Source organism: Sipha flava, unplaced genomic scaffold (assembly GCF_003268045.1).
Source record: "Sipha flava isolate LNK unplaced genomic scaffold, YSA_version1 41_pilon_pilon, whole genome shotgun sequence".
NCBI classification, from domain to species: domain Eukaryota; kingdom Metazoa; phylum Arthropoda; class Insecta; order Hemiptera; family Aphididae; genus Sipha; species Sipha flava.
In genome coordinates, this window is record NW_020273144.1 from 3,041,726 (window position 1) to 3,064,969 (window position 23,244).

At 30.0% G+C, this 23,244-nt stretch overlaps 1 protein-coding gene across 7 annotated transcripts; it reads left to right on the plus strand.

Moving 5' to 3' along the window:
• Positions 1 to 758: 758 nt before the first annotated feature.
• On the plus strand, positions 759 to 21,374 carry LOC112688967. Of its 7 annotated transcripts, XM_025562419.1 has the most exons (7): positions 1,082 to 1,313; positions 2,578 to 2,636; positions 4,384 to 4,491; positions 4,552 to 4,719; positions 9,105 to 9,345; positions 16,368 to 17,444; positions 20,109 to 21,374. In XM_025562419.1, exons 5-7 carry the CDS (start codon positions 9,268 to 9,270, stop codon positions 21,060 to 21,062), a joined length of 2,109 nt encoding a protein of 702 aa, XP_025418204.1. In that variant the 5' UTR covers positions 1,082 to 1,313; positions 2,578 to 2,636; positions 4,384 to 4,491; positions 4,552 to 4,719; positions 9,105 to 9,267; the 3' UTR covers positions 21,063 to 21,374. The 7 variants fall into 7 exon arrangements, with proteins under 7 accessions (XP_025418208.1, XP_025418204.1, XP_025418203.1 ...); XM_025562418.1 differs by lacking the exon at positions 4,384 to 4,491; XM_025562424.1 differs by lacking the exons at positions 4,384 to 4,491; positions 9,105 to 9,345 and having other exon boundaries at positions 1,083 to 1,313.
• The last annotated feature ends 1,870 nt before the right edge of the window (positions 21,375 to 23,244 follow it).

A 23,244-nucleotide genomic window follows, 5' to 3' on the forward strand; every position in this document is an offset into this window, starting at 1 on the left:
TAAGTCAATAATTATTTACGATATCGATAGCCGAAATGTTGTACACTATTTGGCTACAGTAAACAGGGGTAGACTGGAACTAAAAATTTCACCGGGATTTAGAATTAGAGAACTTGAGTAGCCACATCTAAATACCGACCTATTGTATGCATACATAAAGGTATTTGTACTTAAAATATCACTTTTATACATATGTAACTTATAACTTATAATATAAAAAATAAGAAAATATTTAAAACAATTTGATTTCAATTTTTTTTATTTTTATTTGTACACGTCCTTAATAGACCAAACGATAATTATTTGTATTGTATTAAAAGTCCGTGTGATTTGGTACATAATGGCATAGTATACTCTCAGAAAAATGTAAGGGAACACTCCTGATTATAATATTTTCTTCACCTACTAATTTTATTACCTCGAATAGTATTATCCATAAATTATTTAATTTTGTCTTTGACGCATTATCTTTTTATAATATTACATTTTTAATGTGTATTTCTACTAAATTTTTATTTTTATAGTACTCTTCTTTAGATTTTATTTTATTTTAAATTAATTTTAATTATATAGATATTTCTAATGGTCTTCCATATTATAATTTGTATGATTGAAAATTATGAGAAGCATCTTCTGTTGAATTATAAACAAAAAATAAGTATGGTAATAACTTATTACTAATAAGTGATACCAATTTATTCGATTTTTATCTACACAATGTGTTAGGTATTCGGCTGAAGTCTTATGCGATCTCTCTAAACTTACATTTGTTTTTGGATGAAAAGGAATAGTGTTTATTTTATAGTTTTTTTAATAATTTGCAAACTTCTTTAAACGTATTACTAAAAAACTCTACTCTTTGATCAGGTAATAGTAATCAGACAGTAATATTATCTCTGGTATTCCATGAATGCATAAAAAAATACAACAGTTCGGGACATTTGCACAATGGATTTATTCATCGTACAAGAAAATACTATTGTTTTTATCGATATTTTTTCCCCTTTTTCTATTCATTTTTTTTTATATTTATGCAGCAGCTAAACTGTGATGGGTGATAATAATTGATAACCAAAAAAATATTTTTTCAATATAATAATTGATATTCTTAGATCATATGTTTATACCAATATACTAACTTATTATACCATCGAATCATTTCTTCGATAACTGCCAAAGTCCGTGATAACGGAATACGTTTAAAGGAATACAATTGCAATGTTTTATTACACGAATCACACAAATCTAAAGATTTAATTATATCAAATTAATTATTTTTTTCTGAAATCGGTTTACACGTGACGACTATTTTTGTAAGTAAGAAATTCAAAAAATGTACTTAGTAAACTAACTTTACTTTAGTTAAAATAATTTATGCCGTTGGAATTGCTAGTGTTGTGTGGTATAAGGTACCATATCTCTAACTTTTTGCCACACACCAAACTTATTTTGCTGTTCTGGTCGCCATTGTGAATGTTTCGCAACAACCCAAGACTTATTTGATTCTAATGAACTTTCATTTGTATGTTATTGTTGCTGTTATTATAGCTTGGAGACGTTCTACTTATTATATGCTCAGAAAATCTACTACAGTTATACGTGATTAGAATGAAAAATCTTTTATGTTTTGTGACGTTGCCATCTATGTTGATTAAAAAAACATCGCGTAATGATAATATTAACTGTTGTTCAGATCTTAACCTTGTCAGTATCAAATGATTCTTTCCTCTGTATATAATGGAAAACGTCTATGACATCTCTTACTTACTTTTTGCCTGCCCTTCATTATATAATAAACGTAAATCTTTAATTAAACATGTCAAGTCTCTAAACATCCCAACCAAACTTCCCTTAATACCCTATCTAAAACGGTTGTTATTAAAATAATTAATTAATGTAATATTGGAAACTGGCTTTGTAATCTAAGTTAGTAATAATATTATCACTGCATAATACTAACCAACCCACATTCTCATTATATATATTACATTGTAATTTATATTTGTACATTATCACCATTTATTATGTTTGTTAAACATAATTTATTTTGTCTATCATGTTTGTATTATAAGAATTGTATAATCATGTAATTGTTGAGCTGTCATAGTTAATTAACTAAAGGCTATTAAATAAAAAAAAAAAACCTCATCAAAATTTTTTTCAGAGAACTTGAGGTATAATTTTAAATAGTTATAATATATATATAATTATTCTTTAAAATTATTTATAGTAATTAAAATAATTATATTTTAATAATTATTCACTAAAAGTATTTATAATAATTAAATGGCATTAAGTTGTAGATTTGTGTTTATTTCTTTTTTTTTTTTTTTTATAATACCAGCTGGATTTTAAATGCCCATTATGCAAACCTTCTTCACAATGTGTAGGCTATAACATCATGCGAACACATTACGTTTTAAACATTTTATTATGGAAAACGAAAGTTGAATGTTCTTTTTCATTGTAAAAACTCAAAAACTATTATTATTATTATTATTTTTTAACATTATTATATTAAACATAATTTATAAAATATCAAATATTGAATATTAATATTGAATCTTATATTTTTAGGAATTGGCAAGATGGATTTTACTGACGTAACAGAGGGTAATGCGGAACAAGGATACCAAGTACGTATGGATAGTACAACATTTAAAATTTAAGTAAAAAGTATTCAATTGTTTTGTTAATAATATTTTAATCTAATCTTGGATAAAATATATATACTTGTAGTAATTACTAATCACTAAAATTATTCGATTGCACAAAAAAATAACTTACCTTTTAATAATTGCTGTTGAAAATAAATAAGGTATCTATGCAACTTCTGCGTTCATTAATCAGATGTGAACACTATCATAGATGCTATCTGTTTAGAAAGGTTCAATAATAAAATCATACAACTCGAAATTCAAAATTCAAGTCGACATTTGTTTATATTATTAATGTTATTAAATTAATTATAACGAGTAACAATAATATTTAAGTGTAAATAGTATATTATTGTTAATTTGTTATTAATAATATGATAATTTCGAGGAAAATATAAATACTAATACTAAAAATAAACTAGTAACATCACTGATCAGAACAATGTTAATGATGTCGAATACGGGTCGAGAACATGGCATTGAACGTGTTAAATAATATGATTAAATTTCAGTTATATTATTTAGATTTTGATAAAGCTTTTGGCGCCCCAGTGGTCAAGGCACCCGGTTTAGACGCATATCTCGCCCTAGACACGGCCCTGACCATAACTTATACTATATAAATCTGAATTTTCTTATGATATTTAGATTATAAGAATATAATTGTATATATTACTATATACTCGTATTACTAACTCGATTATGAAAAAAATTCTAGTGCTAATCGAATTATAACTGATGCTATCTCAATTGAAAATGTCGAGTGATAACTTGATCAAAGAATATGTCAATTATTAATAACTTGATTATGTCGATCTCGCTGGACTAAGTATAGGTACCGTCAACAAGGGTGAAATGAACACGATTTTGAAAACGAACTTTCCCAGGCTCCTACATCTTCAATATTCATTTTTTAAATCAAAAAAAAATCTAGTATAGGCACGCAGTATAAAGGACACATTTGCATAAAAAAAAATTGAATTTTAACTATAACTTGGTAAAAAAATAAATAATAAACGAATGGTCCAAGTCACCTTGAGTTTCCGGTGACATGAAACAGTAAGGGGTTTTTAAATTTTTTTAAGCGATACGTTTTACTTGGAACACAATTAGGGTTTTTAAAAAAATCTTTGTACATATCATAACCCAAAGAAGTCAATAGGTAACCTAAATATTATATAAAAAATAAATTAAACACATTCTCTTTTGTGTCTCAAACTGTATGAGTTTGGTGACTTAAATTTGGTTTACAAAAAAAGTGTTTTTATGATAACAGTTTGTAACATTAACACAGAACAAACTAAAAGGGAAACTCCCGACATTTTGAAATTTAAGTAACCATACTAGTAGAAAATTCCCATTATTCTATAAGATTTAGCCTATCTGGTATAACATTTTTGGCAGTATTCGTATTTTTTCTAACACATCAGAGATGTGCTTTTACACGGTAAGGTTGGTAGCCCTGTGCCCCACCCTCAAAATTTCTTGAAATTAATCTCATTTAATCCATGAACGAAGATAATTCTATAACCTAATAAAAATAAAGGTATAAAACTGACATCTAAAAACCTCAGACTGCCATTTTTTTTTACCCATGCGTTTTCTCATTTTGTTACCAATTTTTCTCAGTTTTTTTTTGCATTTTTCACAACTGTTTAACATTACTGAAAATTGTTTGTACTTAGAAAATTATTTTTGTTTAAATTGTAATTTTCAAAATGATAAGTTCCACTGGTGGTATTAAATGTGCACTGTACAATTGCCATTCTGAGTACAACAAGAATGCTGTGGGAAATCAGAAATCGTTTTTTAATTTCCCTAAAGATCCTATAAAGTAAGAAATATTTACTCTAATGATCACTTTTATAATAATGTATTATTTTTTGATTTTTAGGATGTGCTCTGTGGATTGAAAAATTTAATCCTGTTTCTTTACCAACAACAGACACTAGTGATCTAGCAAAAAGATATAAATTGTGTTCACTTCATTTTGAGGATAATATGTTTAGCAAATTTCAAAAGAATAGGCTTTATCCTCATGCAATACCAACTTTATTTGAAAGTAAGTTATAGAATAATAATTATAAATTACTATTAAATGTATTACTATTCTTGATTAGGTATATTTTTATATTTTATATTATAAATGAGTGGGTACCCTTTGGTAATAATAGTACAGTAAATATAAATTTCAATATAACAATATGAGTTAACAATATTTAAGATAATAATAATAATAGAATATGAATAATATAAAATAGTGATAATAGTAATTAATAATTAAATAATTTATAACATGAATTAATTTAATAAAATTTATTATTATACAATTTGGCTAACTGATAATAACAGAATTATACTTAATATTTAGCTTAATCTTTATAATAAAACACAGTATTTAATTTAGTACTAGATTTAAATCTATAACATAATATCTGCAACATTTCTTGGTATAGTCGACTGACAAAAAATAGCTCTGTTCACACGTTTTATTATTGTTTTTTTAAATTTAATTATATATACTATAATTTTAGATACTGTCTTTAAACAAAATTTGAATATGGCATTTTCACCAACAACTTCGGTGGTTGAAATATCTAGTGTTATTATTATTTTTTATTATTCTTTCTTTACTACGGAAATAAAATTCCAATTACAATTATTTTTTACAATATGACAGTATTTTAATAATCTAAACCTAAATTAAACTTTAAATTATCTAAATGATATAAAAGTTTATACAAGTTAAATAATTTAAGTATTTAGTTTAAACTAATAAAATAAGATTAATAATGAATGACACATTTTTTCATGTAAGGAGAAATAAAATACAAGAACATAGTATAATAATTAAATATAGGTTACAAATAATTATTAGTTACAATAAACATAGAGATGCCGTTAATTCGGTGATTGATGTGTGAAGAAGATCAATATTACATAAGGAATTACCAGCTGACATTAATTTATTAGCAGGCAAATAAATTTTGTATTTATTAGAAGAATTTAAAGGATAAAAGATAGGTGTGTTTTCAAAATTTAAACGTTCAAGGATTTCAGGACAATTAATGTGATTATGAAGTAATTTAAATAAAAATCTTAAGTCTAGTAATCGAAACCTATTGTTTGATGATATTATTTCAAATTATTGGTTTTAATCGTCATATCCAGAATGAGAGGTTCTTTGAAGACCACATTTATAGCATAAATATCTTAAAAAATATTTTGAATTGATGTTAAACATTTATTTTGCAGAATACTATCTGCATGCCAAACTAAGGATGCATATTAAAAGTTAGATTGAACAAGAGAATAATATAAAGTTTTTAAGGCTGAAGGCTTAAAATTTGTATACATACGTTTTTTATTAAACCTAGTTTCATAAATGATTTGTTTTTTAACTGATCAACATGATTTTTAAAAGAAAGTTTAGAATCAAAATTAACACCTAAGTCTTTAAAAATGTTTTTACGTGATAAGTACAAGTTGTTAATGCAGTAGTTAATACATAATGGGTTTTTTTTTAACGAAAATGAAACAGTTGCACATTTATCAATATTTAAAGTTATATCGTTGTCATTGAACCATACAAATAAATTATTTAAATCTTCTTGAAGCTGTTTAACATCATTTAAACATTTAATTTTTTTGTAAATTTTAGTATCATCTGTTAATAACAAACAGTTAGAGTTCCTAAAATGTGTAGCTTAGTCATTAATAAAGAGAGAGAATAAAAGTGGTGACATATGATCACCTTGAGGGACATCTGTTGTTACATTTATCGAATCAGATAAGTAATTTTTATATTTTACAATTTGAGAACGATTTATAAGAAAATAATTTAGCCGTGATAAAAATGGATCATTAATACCATATGATTTTATTTTGGAGATTAAAATGTAGTGTTTTACTTTATCGAATGCTTTCTCGAAGTCCATGTATATAACATCAAGTTGTGCCTTATCACAAAAGGAGTCAATTATTGAATGTTTAAAAATACATAAATTAGTAATTGTTGATCGACCCTTTCGAAATCCATGTTCATTGCAGATAATACGTTCGTAAAGGGTTGATATGATTTTTGTTACTAATTTCGAAAATAATTTTGGAAGTTTATATATTTTAGATATAGGTCAGTAATTAGAGACAATGGACCTATCACCTTTTTTAAATGTTGGAGTTACATAGGAAACTTTCCATACGTCAGGAAATATGCTAGAATTTAAGGAAGAGTTAAATAAATAAGTTATAACTGGTGATAAAATAAAAGAACATTCTTTTAAGATCATAGCTGAAACTCCATCAGGGCCTGTGGTTAAATTTAAATTAATGGACCATAATTCGTTAAAGACATTTATTAAGTTTATATTTATAATACTAAGTGAAGATAGGGAATTATTTAAATGGTCAATATTACATTTTTTTTTTTTTAACGGGTGAGGCTTATAAACATTTGAAAAATGTAACTTGAATAAATTGACAGTTTCATTACCAGGATTAACTTCATTATCAAGGTATGACATAGTTGTAGGATTAAGTGATAAGGATTTTCGAGATTTATAAAATGTCCAGAAAGTTTTCGGATTAGTATTATCGTTATTCTGCATGTTCATAATATAAGATTTATAATCACAATATCTAATATATTTGCATTTATTACGAAGAAAATGTTAGATAAGCTTCAGGTGAATTTGATGTTTTAAAAGTATAATGGGCATTATATTTTTGTTAAATAAGTAGTCTCAACTCTTTACTAAACCATTTAGGGTATTTTGATTTTTATTTACAAATTAAAGGGATACAATTATTTATTGTATAATTAATGTAAAAATAGAAAACATTAATATTATAGTTAATATTCGAATTAAAAAGATTACAACCAGTTTATGGTTGTACATAAACTATTATGTTATATTATTATATTATTGTATATTGTTGTATATTATTGTATATTGTTATACTGTTACATAAACTGTTATGTTAAACATAATCAAGAATAACATTTTTTGTATTAGGTATATAATTGTATTGAAAGAAGTTAAAATAAGATAATTTATTTTTAAAATATAAATCGCTATTTTAAAAAGTTGCTGATGGTAGATTAAAATCACCTAATAACAAAAAATCAGCATTTGGATATTTATCATAAACCGATTCAACGATGTTAAAATAATCGTTAAAAGTTGTTTCGTTGGATTTAATTGGTATATAAACTGAACTGATTATAAAATTAAATTTTGGAAATTTAATTAGAACAAATAAAGCTTCAATATTATTATTACTTATTGGTATAATTTGAGATAAGAAAGTATTGCGTACAGCAATAAGAACACCACCACCTCTAGATAGTGAGCTAGTATTAGAATTTCTATCAAATCTATAAACATTATATTCATGAAAACCCAGTTCATGATTCAATATTATTTGTTAGCCACTTTCAGTAAATACAAATTTATCATATAGAGAATATGGAATTTGGGTTTTTAGATGATTAATTTTATTATTTAAACTACGAACATTTTGATAGTAGATAAGAAGATTAATTTCCGAGTGGTTTACTAGTTTTTTGAATTATTAACAATAGTTGGTGTACCTTTTACATAATAAGATTTGGTTCGTTAACTCTTCTGCGTTGTAATACTTCACGTCGTTGTTTCGTGTGTTCACACTGAATAACCGTACGATCTGATAAAATCCGAATATTGACCCATGTTGATGAGATGCGTAATTTGGATTGTGACCGAAGTACAGAATACACATCAGCAGTATTTGATAAAATCACTTTTAAAGGACGAGGCTTATCTAAGTTTTTTATATTAGACATTCCAAGACGAGAACTTATAAATTTAGAAGGATTTTTACCTATTTCTTCAAATAATTTTGAAATTTTTTGTTGATCGGAATCACAGTTATTTGTTTCTTCCAAGTTGAAAATAATAATATTATTTGCACGTGTTTGTCTGTCCATAATTTCCGTAATCAAATTTTGCTCAGATAAATTATTATTGTTCTCTAGAAGCTCAATTTTATTTTCAAGAGTACTAACCTTTTTTTAAGAATTTTATTGTCTTCCGTTAATATGGCTATTATTTTGACAATATCATCAAATTTTTTATTTAATTTGTTCAGTCCAGAATTCGTGTTATTCAAAGAGGCCAGTAATTTATTTTGGGAGACCTTTAACTCTTCTAATATAATTTTGAGATCATCAAGTAATTTCTTTTCCATAATGAAAATGTATTAAATTATAATAATAATGTACTTCGCTGAATTAGGAAAACAAAGGTAAATAATACAAGAGTACAACCTGTATCTGTGACTGTCTGTTGACAACTGGTGTAGAAGATATACCAGTACGATGTTCAACACCTGGTATAAAATAATATTTTCATATTAAAATTGATTACTTTTTTTTTGATTGATTTATATACCAATTTTATTTTTCAGATTCTTTTACTGCATCATCAACTAGATGTGATACTTTGGTTAGTAGTCTAACTCCAAATTACATTTTGGAAAGAACTCCAAGAAAACTGAGATACAAGATGTAACTTAGTGAAGCCATAGATCAATAAAAAATTTGGAAAAAAGAGTTTCACATTTAAGTGAAATGTTGGCGCAGACAAGCAGTGTAGGAAAATGTATTCAACTATGTGAAGAGTATCTTCCACAATCTTTATTTATGTTGGTAAAAATGATTTAAGTAATAAGGATAAAGATCCACGTGGATTTCGATTTAGTACCAAAATTAAACAATTTGCTATAACTCTTCATTTTCTTGGACCTAATGTATTCAAATTGCTTCAAAAATCTTAATCTTCCTTCTATTCGTACATTAAGAACAATCATTGCAAAATATGAACTGAAACCGGGTCTTAATGATTTTATGTTCAACTTTCTATCTTTTAAAACTAAAAATTTTCTTCCTGAGGCATTAGAATGCATTCTTTTTTCAGACGAAATGTCCATAAAAACTCATCTTTTTTACAATGTGTCAAAAGATAAAATAATTGGCTTAAATCTAACAAACAATAGTGTCACATATGAATCTTCTAATCATGCTCTTGTTTTATGATTAGAGGTCTAAACTATAGTTGGTAACAACCAATTTTTTATTATTTAATTTCAAAAAGCTGTTCTGGTAGGGAATTAAATTAAATAATTTTTTCAACAATACGCAGACTTAGAAATATCAACATTACTGTAAAAGCATTTATTATTGATCAAGGCTCAGATTTCATACAATTTTCTAATAACAACAATGTATCTCCAGTTGAGCCATATTTTTAAGTCGATGAAGAAAAAATTGTATATTTGATATATATGTGGGATCAGTAGGAATAACGTAGACGAATGCTAGCCTTAGAATCAATATATTACAATGTAACAACAAATTACAGACACTTTAAACAAACAAGTATATAAAAACTAAATCACTTCACACTGACTCGTCGGGCGTCACAACATCACTGCCCTCTCCAGACAGGTCATCACACTGCCTTGGATTGGCCTGATCAACCCCAGTGTTACCATCCCACATTCTCCCACCTTGAACAGCGTCCGCCTCGGAAGCTGTGTCTTCATCACCTGACTCCTTGACTTCATCTTGGTCAACGGAACGCCATGGCTTCATAAACTCAGCGCAGGAATAACTTCGCTCGGGTCCCTCATGTGTACCGACTTTTAGCACCTTATAACGTTCGTTACCTTCGCGTCCTATTATTTGATAAGGTCCCAAAAATTTTCTACATAACTTTGAACTCGGCAAGAACTGTGTTCTTTTGATAGCCACCAGATCCCTTAATCGGTAGTTGACAGCCTCTTTTCTAAATTTGTTAAATGCACGTTGCTGTTGGATCTGCTTCTTGGCAAACTGTCTATTCTCTTCCTGACCTTCCTCATGGCACCTAACATATTCGATCTGTACTGCTTCTTTGGTGGACTGGTATTCTGGGTGATTCATCTCTACTCCGAAAACTAGCTTGAATGGAGTCATCCCTATGGAACGCTGATATGACCCATTCAACGCTATCTGGACCTTTGGTACCTAACGATACCACTGATCAGGCTCAGTCATGCATAATTTTGACAAAACATTTATAATGATGGTATTCAGTCTTTCCACTTGACCATTAGCCCTTGGTACACCGGTAGTTATGAGGATGTGATGGATCTCTCGTTCTGAACAATAATTATTGAAATCTTTAGAAGTGAAGGCAGTCCCTCTATCCGATACTAATTTTTCCGGATTACCAAAAGTAGCCTCCATCACCGTCAACTTGTCGATGACCTCTTTAGCCGAGACACTTTTGGTAGGAAATAACCAGCAGAACTTGGTGAACCCATCGATTATGGCTAGGATGTGTCGGTATCCTTTTGGTGTTGGCGTCAGTGGACCAAGGAAGTCTATATGCCATATGGACAAAGGGGTGTCTCCTTTGTCGATGCTATGTAGAAAACCCTCTTTTCTACCTTGCTTCCGATTGGCAAGTATACAAGTGACACAATTACTTATCACCTTGCCAATTTTATTCTTTAAATCTGTGATGGAATAGTCACGCTGAATCAAGGCTTCAGTCTTCATTATCCCAAAATGACCAATGTGGTGTGCATTCCTTATTACTTCACTCTGCATCTTACATGGAACCTCAAGTAAATTTTGGCCATTACGAATCTCATATATCAATCCTCCAACTGTAGTGAAAGTTTGATCGCCGATAGTCATCTGTTGTATGCGAAGATCTTCCTGTTGAGCAACTCTCAGTCGTGCTAAGAATTCACTGTGGATTACCATACACATAGGATACCGGCTCAGAGAATCCACGTGAGGCATCCGTGAGCCAGCCCTATGTTCAATGATGTAATCGTATTCGGTAATCAGTAATGCCCATCTGGCTACTCTGGTGGCCAGTTCCTTTTTTCTAGGGTCTTGGTAAATGCAGCACAATCAGTCACTATCTTGAACCTTAGACCCAGTAAGTAGACGCGAAACTTTTTTAACGCTTCTACTATCGCTAGGACCTCAAGTTCATAGCTATGAAATTTTTGTTGAGCCTCGGATGTTTTCTTACTCATATAACAGATCGGGTGCAATCGTTCATCATCATTATTGTCGGCCTGGAGTAATACAGCTCCAAAACCGAACTGGCTAGCATCTGTATGCAACTCGGTGCGGTCAGCTTCGGGATTATAAATCTTGAGTACTGGCGCTGCTGAAAGACATTGCTTTAAACTGTTCACCGCTACCTCTTGAGGTTGTCCCATATGAAACAGCACTTCCTGCTTCAACAAATTGCTCAGTGGTAGTGCAATTTGTGAATATCCTCTTATAAACCTACGGAAGTATCCGGTAAGACCTAAGAAACTCTGTACAGCTTTGGCAGTTCTTGGCAGTGGAAACTTCTGTACTGCGATTGTCTTTGCTTCTAATGGACTCACTTCATTGTGTCGGATACGGTAGCACAAATAGTCTATCGAGTCCTTTAAAAATTGGCATTTGGATCACTTAATGTCCAATCCGTTTTTAGCTGCAACCTGTAATACAGTCTTTAGTCGTATCAAGCCTTCCTCAACATTTGCAGCTACCACAATCAGGTCGTCCATGTAGGCTAACAGGTGGCCAAGCCGAATAAGGTCACGGAAAATGAAATTTACGTATACATCTAAAACTATCCCTTTATCTTTTACTAAATCAAATATTCTTTTATTCATGTATTCTTTTCCATTATCACACCTTAATTTTTTTATTCTTTTACCAGTAATATTTTCAACTTCGTTCATATATGTAACAAAACAATCATAGACTTGATCTTTTGATTTAATCGAATATACTCTAGCTATCTTACTATAATCATCAACAAACAAAGTATTTTTCCCCATTCAATCCGACTGTATTTTGAGGCCCATTCACATCTGTATGAACTATTCCTAAAATTTCTTTTGCCTTTTCTCTGTTATTTTCAAACGTCAAATTGTGCATTTTATTTTCTATGCACACAGCACATTTCATATAATCATTTTCAATTTCTTTTGGTAACCCTATAGCTAACTCATTTTTACATAAAATATTCAAGTACTTAAAATTCACATGCCCCAAAGTACGATGCCATTTTTCTTTCAAAGTCATTTTATTTTTATTTATCTCAGTACTCATAGAATTAACAGTAACCTTATCGTTGTTTCGTATTTCACTTCGCATTCTATATAGTTTGTCAACTTTGTACGCAATAGCTAAAAGCACGCTATTACTGTTATAAATTTTTGCCGTATTATTTTGCGCAACAACTTTATTTTTAACCGTAATTTTAGACAAACTTAATAAATTCGCAGTCATATCCTTTACATAAAATACATTTGACATATCGATTCTCACATACTTATCGAATACTTTAAAATAACTCGAAATTTGTCATACTCTCGTTGCTTTCAATGCTCTATCATCTCCAACATTAACATTAACCGGATTTTTCAATTCAATACTGTTTACAAAAACATCATTGCGATTCACTACGTGATCAGTACAACCACTATCTAAAAGCCAATCGATGTGTTTATCTTTCATTTCAGTATACATTACTGTAGATTCGACGATCTTCGCTGTGAATGCACCAAACGAGCTGCTGTCCTGTTGCCACGTGCCACCCCTGCCTCTGCTTCGTCCGCTTGAGCCTCTGCTTCTGCCTCTGCTATGCGAAGCTCCTCGCTGCAAGCCGTTTCCACAAAACTGTTGGTGTCCGCCTCTCTGGGCTCGATATCCAAAGCTAGCATTGTTTACATTCGGACAGTCTTTCTTGAAATGCCCAATTTCACCACAGCCAAAACACGATTTTTCTTGCTGTCTTCGATGATTTTTCGATTCTGATACGAAAGCATTCGATTTCACATTTGAATTATCATTTATTTTGTTTTTAATCTCAATCATTTTAATTTTATCTATTACGTAACTGACTGTCTGATCTTCTGGTTTTAGCGTGTCTATTAAATCACCGATATAACTGTATGATTCAGGCAATGTTCTCAACAGATAATGTAACTTCTCTTTTTCAGTTATTGTAGCACCAGCTGCTTTCAATTCGTTTACAGACTTTTCAAAGTCACTAATAAATACTGACGATTCTCGAAAATCGTTCAATCTGATCTTTTCCAACTTATTTCGGAAAATAATCTGCAAGGCTGTTGACTCCTTTAAATACATTTCATCAAATTTCTTAATAATTTCGTACGCCGTTTCCAAATTATTAATAAATTCCAACTGCTTATTCGAGATAGCACTATATATATAATTGATGGCTTTCAAGTCATTCTCGGCCCATACGTCTTCTTTATCCGTCGATATTTTTGTTCTTTCTATAACTGTTGCACACTTTTTCAACTTCAAGAACATCATTATCCTTTTCTTCCAGTGAGCATAATCCACATCATCAAACACAGGTATAGAAATTTCCGCCATCTTGGAACTGCTCATTTCTTTTATTGACTCTTACTTTTCAAATATTCTTCTTCCTTCAAAATATACTTGTTAAATACGAGTGTATTTTCGAACATCATCACAATAAGCAACCACCAAGTTGCACAACCACGTACTCCGCTACCATGTTAAATAAAAACACACGGAAAAATATGAACTATACATTTTAATGTTACATTGTTACTAGAAGAATAACAGAATAAAAAGTATTATTAACAATGAACATAAAAACCCGACATGAGTGCAGTGTATGCCAACGGTTAAAATGAAAGATAAACTCATTTAATAATATACCGATAACCTGCTATCATGACTCATACTATTTAGAATAGATGCCGCTAGTTATACAATACTAAGTATTAAAGTACTAAATAGGTACATAATAGTATATATAAATGTACTAATATTCCAACAGAAAGTTTTCAATAAAATCGTTAAATACTTTTCATTAAGTGACCACAGACATATGTATAATGTTTTTTTTTATAATTGACTACAGATTTGTAATTATTAAATACTCGGATACATAACAATTATATATTTATATTTGTGATGATTACTACTTTGTGTAAATAGTTTTAAGTTGTATTATTTATTGTTATTTTTAATTTTGTATTCGAATTATTAAATAAAATAAAATAAACATGTGTATATTGTAAAGACTTACTTTATTGTTGAGAGTTTTAAACATTCATTAAACAATTTCATTGAAATATTGTGCCGTTCGTGGTGTGAGAAAAATTAAAAATAATCAAAAAACTATGCTTATTTAACTTTACAATAGGTTTTATTTCACAGAATATCAATATTATCAGTAACATGTTTCATTAACAGTATTGCCAAATCTCATAGAATAATGGGAATTTCCAACTAGTATGATTACCTGAGCAAATTTCAAAATGTTAGACCTTTTTTTTTTGTGTAACCATAAGAACCTATGTAAATATTTTACAGTTTCCCTTCTGGTTGTTCTGTGACATTAATTTCTGTTTAATGATAAATATCAAAAAATATGATAAAAGGTTTCTGATTACGAATGAATCTTCATAGGAATTTTTTTTTTTTTGTGACGGTATATAATATTACTCACATTAAGCCCCTTTTTTGCACCTATCATAATGTGATAACATTGATAAAATGATAAAATCATTTTCATTACAATGGTTTTATATATTGCTGAATTTAAAATAGTTAAATAAATTTAAAAATACACAATTTATTGCGAATATTTCAAGTGAAAATATAATACAAATGTTACAATTAGGTTTAATATTTTGTATTTTTGTAATAAAAGCGTATCCAGCTGTCTAAAGTTTAAACCATGGGTCCCATCGACACAGATTTAGTAATTTCTAAATAAAAATATCATATTTTCCTAAATTTGTTACAGAATCATACTGCACAGTATTTAAAATACAAAATTGGATTGGGCCATAACTCTCATACTATAAAAATTTCAATGTTGTTCCTTCCACAGAATCTTGGAAATAATTTAATACCCTTTGAATAGGAACCAGTATTGATAGTAGTATAGTATTATATAAAATAAAATAAGCTACCTGCCAATTTTGCTCTCAGCTGTAGTGAACCTTAATTAACCAATTTTATTTTGGTGCCATAATTGAGTATTGCTGTATCTTACAATTAATTCATTGTCTTTCTCACTTAATAAGGATTAAAATATGGTACTTTAAACTTAGAGGTATGGAGAAATATGAGAGTAATAAAAATGTTATCTTTTTTAATTACTTTTGGCTTTACACTTTGCTAATATTTTGTATAAACCCAGCATATAATCCTGTGGATAGCATATGCAGTGTCTATCAATTAATCTTGATTATTTTATCTGTAATAATCGGCAATTATAATGAATGATGTTATCGTTTTATCAATATTATCACATATTGATAACTGCAAAAAAGGGACTAAATGTAGGCAATATTGTATATGGACACAAACAATTTTTTTTACGATGATCCATTCATTCACAACATAAAATATCATGAAAAGATAAACCATATATAATTGAAGCTCTCGAAGATCTATCAAATTCAATAAAGAAAAGTCATAGTGTTCCAAGTCACCACTCAAGTTCCTATTCCCCTATATTCGCAAAAATGTCATACATAAGTGTTATATTAGTTAAATAAATTTCTTGAGTAGGTATTAGTTATTTAAAACTGAATGCATGATGTACCAAACTAAAAGTTGATAATTTAGCACTTGATTATATTTTTTTTCAGAGAATGCTTAAATTTGTGAGGTACCTGGAAAAATTACAATTTGAATATTTTAATGGTCGTCCAGAATGGACAACTATAAATGTATCAGATTTGAAATTGTTTATGGCATATTCGTATTTTGGATATCCAAAAATTATAAGTGATATGGAAGAAGATCAAAATGAAAACTTCAAAAATATAAAAGATTTATTTGATTTATATAAAAAAGAAGAAAAAGAATCTATTGAAGATATGTTTAAAGTAATAGAGAGGGAAATTATTAAAAATTGTTCTAAGATTATGGTTGGTATCACCATGGTTCATAGCATTTGCAAAAGAAATTGTAAAGACTGTGCAAATATTAATGACATTTTTGCTCATGTATGGCTTTTACTTCGAATTAAAATTAACGAGAGTGTGGTATATATTGATATCTGCCATATGAGAACATACAAAGATTTTAATGATTACGTACAAAATAATGAACTACCCTCAGGATTTATGTATTTTCCAAAATCAGGAATGTATGAAGAAAATGATTATTTAAAGGCAGAACTAACACCACCTTCTAGAAAAACAGAATCAATAATGTCTACTCTGGACTCAATAGGAACATGGGTAAATTTTGGTGGTGGTGCAATTTTATGTGCAGGTTTATTTTTTACAGTTGCACCTTCTATAGCTATAACTTCAGCGGTAGCAGTTGCATCATCTTGTGTTTATGATACTTATCGCCAAACACGTTCATTATCAAGAATTAATACACACAATGGATCGTTAGTCAGTTCAGAAGCTATGGAGCATTGGTTGAATTTAGGGACTTCTATACTTGGTGCTATAACAGCTCCTTTAAGTGCTGTTTCAAGATATATCGAAACGGAAAGTGTTTATGTTTTAAGAATATTAAAATTTGGAAGGTCATTAAATTCTTTTCAAAAAGGCTTATATATTACACAAGCAACATTGGAAATTATGCGCTTCACTGTAAAAGCTATAAACAAAAATATTACAATGAGGAGTGTGACAGAATTACGTTTAGATTTGTTTGTTGTAACGGGAAGACTATTACCAATATCCTTCGTAGAAACAATTCTACAGGTAAAAAATAGTATTGTATTATTTAATTTAAATTAATGTATAATTTTAAATTGTTATTATAACGATTATAATACTTTTGAATTTATGATATTTTACATAAGCAGCATTTGAGGGGGGGACGAGAGGGCAATTACCCCTTCAGAAAAAATATTGAGGGGGCGAACTTATCATTTTGCTCTCTCCTAAGTTAAATATCATTTAAACGATTTTCAATTTTTATAAAATATTTATGTTAAAATTACGTTTGTACAATTATATAAGAAAATTATTCCCCAAGTTAGATCAATATTGTCAATACTATAATACTACCATAAATTAATATAAACTAATGCATTAATGGACATCGATTAAATAAACAATATAGGTAGAATATTTAATCAATACTTTTAAAACATAACATAACATAGTACATTGATTTTAATTGATATACTTATCGCCTATCAGTTATCATACACATGGTAAATAAGTAAAAATGTTTAATATATACATAAGTTGAATGTGGGTAGATTTTTAAATAAGTCAGTAAATTTTTATTAATTTTTGCCTTCCCCCCACGACAATAAGAGCCAAGTGCTGCCTATGATAGTTTAAATTATAAAAGTGATTACCAATCATTAGGGCTGAGATTTTGTATACAAATGCATATTTTTTTCTAATGCCTCAACTCGTAAGTCCATAAGAAGAAAATGTGTTTCATGTTTTTTAATTGCATATTTTGCTGTTTTTATGACTTTCTTTCAAGTTTTTAAAGCATTTTTCAGAATTTATCTATTAATTCTTAAATATTAGTGTATTTGATTACGGGTTTTGGCATTTGTTCGCTTAAAACTTCCACGCTTAGTAAATAATCTACTAAATTGATAAACTAATAAATACGAGCATATCGACATAAGCACATATTTTATTAAAAATATAACACAATTAAAATAATCGAATGAAATTTTTCCATTTTGTCCAACGGCAATCAAATTAAAAAGAAGTCAAAATGTGAATATCAAACAAATAGGTACCTATTTTATTATTATTATGTTAAATAAATATAATTAAATATGTTAGGTAACATGATTTTTATATCATTTTTTAGTATTTTTAAAGCACTATTTCCTTTTTTTTTAGAGTATTTTTTGCTATTTTTTAAGGCATTAAATGTAAAAACAATTTTTTTTTATATATAATTTTTTACTTATTATTTCAATATTACATGCAATTTACTTCAATAATGCTTAAATAATGTAAGCCGTGTATACTGAAATTAAAAAAAATGAAAAAAAAAATGTTATTGAATCGAGTTTTTAATGAGAATTCATTTATTTGGTAGCTGTTGCACTTAATATTTATCTCACAATCTTTAATATTTCAATATTTGCATTATCTAATTAAAATTATCTTACCTGAATATAAAAAGAAGAACACTATCAAAAGGATAACAAAAGTTTTTATTATGTTTTATTTTTGAGCGAGTTATGAGCTCTTTTTATACATATAATAATTTACATTGTGTATGTATAGAACTGAGATTTTAATGCTCTAAAAAAATAGCAAAAAATGTTCTAAAAGAAATGAAAAAATGCTTTCAGAATCATTAACAAAGCACTATAAAAATGTATTATAGTTTAAAAATTATATAATAAAAAGCATGTTAACAAACATTAATTATACTTATTTAATATAATAACAACAAAATAGGTACCTGTTTAATATTTACATTTATTTTATTTTATTTCATAACTTGTTGGTATGATCGTTTTTGGACTCATGTGAATAGAAAAATTTCTTTCGGCTACGTTAATTTTATTCTATTTTTGAGAAAATCGGTACATGGGTCGATATGCTCGTATTAATTAATTTATTAATTTAGTACTAAATGTACAAGTTTTGAGCGAACAAATGGCAAAACGCATGATCGTTTACCCTAATATTTTTAGAAATCATAGGTAGATTATGAAAAATGCTCTGAAAACACTAACATATGTCCTAAAAATGCATATAAATTTAAATTTGTCATAAAATGCGAAAAAAATAAATAAACACATTAAATTAATCGGATCAATTGAAACTAATTTTTTTTTTAGGGATTTATGTGTTGGGACATTAGAAAAAATGATGCATTTGCATCAAAATACCAAACCTCGCAACCAATATGTATAAATAAATGGTGAACATTTGTGAAACACGACAAAACGAGTGTGAAAACCTCTTAAATGATTACATATGATAATAATCCGTCATACGCGTAACGTGAGGAATTAAATATTTGATATTTTCAACGTACCTATATCGATCTGTTGATGCGACGAAATGATTTTGAACAGTTCGTTAAATCTACTCGAGAACGACATTTTCACATACTTCGATTATATCCGTAAAGCCTGGAATAAATTTAGTTTACATTTAAAAATAAACGTAATCGTTTATTCAATGGACGAGAGGTGAGAAAATCGTTCTCGGAAAGATTTAATGACAGTAAAAAATCAGTTTTCAGAATGTTCGCCGAACCAGCAAAGCGATCGGTGGGTACGTTGAAAATTGAAAACGTATTAAATCTCTGCGTCAGACAATCGACGTTATGTAAACGCAACCGAACAACCGGATAGGAAACGCGAAGCAAAACCTCCGAGACTAACCGAAATTGATTTGGTGATCTTATCACGCGTGTGCACGCAGATCGCGGTGTCGGCGGTTCTGAATTTCGACGACGTGTGCTGGAGGATCGTCACCGAGATCGCTTATTGCGTGGGTCAGCGTATCATGCGGTCGCCGACGTTCGTGATGGAACACGCGAAACAGTTCGTCGACAAGCTGGGCAAGTTCGTGTCGAACAACCTCACCATGGACAAGATGTTGTGCGCTTGGCAAGTGTACAGTAGGCTGATGAACGCGTACCGCGAGCTGGCGGCCGCGCTGCGCGGACCGGAACTGCTGCGGCACGTGGTGCACCACCTGTTGGCGGTGCCGTGCGACGCGGCCGCGAAAGAAGCGCTGTGCGGCCACCGGATGAAGGAGCTGCTGGACGAGCTAGGCGTCGCGGACGACCGGCACGCGGTCGAGGTGTGCGTGCGGCTGGTGGTCGGTATCGCGGACGGCGTGCGGGAGAAGTACCGCGACGCGGTCGCGGCCCTGGCCGACCGCAGTTTCACCGACTCGGACCGGATCGACACGGAGTTCTGTGTCCAGTACGGGCTGGCCGCGTGCACGTACGCCGAGTTCGTGTTGCACGGCATCAGGCGCGTGGCCGCCGACGGGCAGGACGAGTTCTGGCGCGCGTACCGTGACCGGCCGATGACCGTTCGCGACCAGCTGCACGTGGCCAGCTACCGGACGGGCGAGCAATCGTTGGACACGTTCGTCACCGCGGCGCCGCCGGAAGGCCCGTCGCTGTCCGCGGACTTCTGCCGCAGTGTAGTGACCGCCATCGACCCGGCGAACAGCGCGCGATACAGCAACTCGCAGCACATGTCGCTACCCGACGACACGTTCGTGTTGACCGATGTGCCCGTGCTCGGATCGTTCAGAATTGTGTTTTTCTACGTCGACTCGTCCGCCGGCCGATCTCAGTCGCTGAACGTCAGCATCTACAATCACTCGGCCGGCAACATCCCTGGGTTGCGATCCAAATAACTTGGCGAATTCGTTTCCTCCCCCTCACACGTTGCATGTCTTGGACATGGGTTCGTGGCACTCGTTCCGACTCCGTTATGTTTCCTGGTCGATTATAATCACTGCTGCTGCTCTCCTAACCACTGTATTTTATCGTACGACCAAAACAATTTTTTATCATCACGTTGTGCTTAGACGGCACTGCTTCCATAAAATATTACGTAAATGTATAGCTGCACATGGATGTGCATGCGTGTTCAAGTTATAAATAAAAATTATTATTATATTAACCAGTCTTGTACGGAATATATATATATATATGTAATGTATTTTTATGATAGATTTAACTTTTTATACAACAATCTACTTAATGTTAATATTATCTTTGATTGCATAGTTTTAGTTAGTTTTATTTTAATGTCAGAACATTTAACCGTAAATTTAAAATTTAAGCAATAACTAAATAATCAATTACAGTTAAACAATTTTATTTCATGAAAAAATAATTTTGATATTATAGTAATGTGGTTTTTACAATAAATGAAAATGTCTGTTGTTTTTCTTTTAGTACCAATATTTAGAAGTAAAACTGTAAAATTGAAATGGTAAATTTATATTCCGGATTATACAAATAAACGGATTGAAAATTTCTTAAAAAAAAAAAAATTTAATTATTATCAATATTATTATAATTAATATAGTAAAATTTGTTAAAAATGATTAAGTTTTTAAAGAAAAAATTATGTACGATGAATGCAACATAACCAATAATCCATTGTGTATGCTGGATGTACTTGTAATTTGTACAAATGCGCCAGTAGAAGATTTCCTCTCTTGATAAATAATATGTTTTTATTTAATATTTGTCAAGTTATACTACAGGATTAAATCATTATTTCTAAATGATATACATTAACGAAAGATAGATAAAGGATTAATGTTTAGATAAAAATTAAATAATATATTTTTTAATATTAACTATAATAAAACAGAATATATACTTACATATTCATTGATATTTTCAACCAAAACGTGTTTAAAGTGTACAATAAAATATTTAAAGTACATTACACAACTTTTCAGTAAAGACATGCGTTTTCATATTGCTCCCTTATCTGTTAATTTTATAATATATTTCAGATCAACGCTTAACGTGCAATTTGTGGTTCCACGTTATTCCATAGTAATAGCTCTCGTAGCATATTATCTTTATCAGTGCTCAGCGGGTAATATTTTGATTAAACCATTTTATTGCCCATCTGCTGTAACAATTCTATGCTTTTTAATTGCTTAATAGGCACACCGTATTTCATTGCCCTAGATCAGTTACTCCATTTACCACTTACATCTAAATGTCCCGAACCCCTCAACCAAATCAAATTCGTCTTCTAGTTTTAAAAATAAAATAAATTTAGATAATGTATCTTTAAAGGATATTATGTCCTCTTTCAAATTCATTCATTCTGAAATTCAATCAGTTAAATCAAAATTACTAATTCAAGAAAATACGTCATCAGTTATCCTGGGAAAGCTAGAGTCTCTCGCTTCTTATATTTCATTATTAAAAAAAGAAAATATTGATTTAAAAAAGGAAATTGATATTTTGCGTAGTAGAAGTTGCAATCATACTGTTACTTTGGAATTAGATCAACCTAACTTGGATATTGTACAGGAAATAAAAGAACGTGAATCTACGAGTCGAAACATTATTATTTTCAATATTAATGAACACGATGACGATAAACATTTTATTAATAATATATTTTTTAATTTAAATTTGGATTTTACTTTTAAATCTGTGTCTCGCTTGGGCAAACTATCCAGTAAACCGTGGCTTATTCGTGTTGAACTTAATTCAGTCAATAAAGTTCTGAATATTCTTAAAGTCATACGAAATCTATAATAAAAACCTGATTTTAAACATTTTTGGATTGCTACTGATCTCACACAATTTCAAAGACAAATATTAGCATAATTGAAAAATGAACGAAACCGTTTAAATTCATCAGGCGATAAAAATTGGTACATCCGCTATACTCACGGCCTTCCAAACTTGGTCCAAAAAAACTAGGTTGTCGCTCATGTACTTATTATCAATCAAATTTATCAAAGCAAATTATCGTTAATAATAATCAAAATTGTACTAAGTCGAACTTATTATCGGGTTATTATCAAAATATACGTGGCCTTAAAATGAAGTTTT

What these genes read in the sequence shown, in the direction of transcription:
- LOC112688967 (XM_025562419.1), top strand. Translation starts at nt 9,268, where the DNA reads ATGTTGGCGCAGACAAGCAGTGTAGGAAAATGTATTCAACTATGTGAA. An exon ending in CACAATCTTTATTTATGTTG is followed by an intron (nt 9,346 to 16,367) that starts GTAAAAATGATT and finishes ATTTTTTTTCAG; the next exon opens with AGAATGCTTAAATTTGTGAG. An exon ending in TCGTAGAAACAATTCTACAG is followed by an intron (nt 17,445 to 20,108) that starts GTAAAAAATAGT and finishes GTGTGCACGCAG; the next exon opens with ATCGCGGTGTCGGCGGTTCT.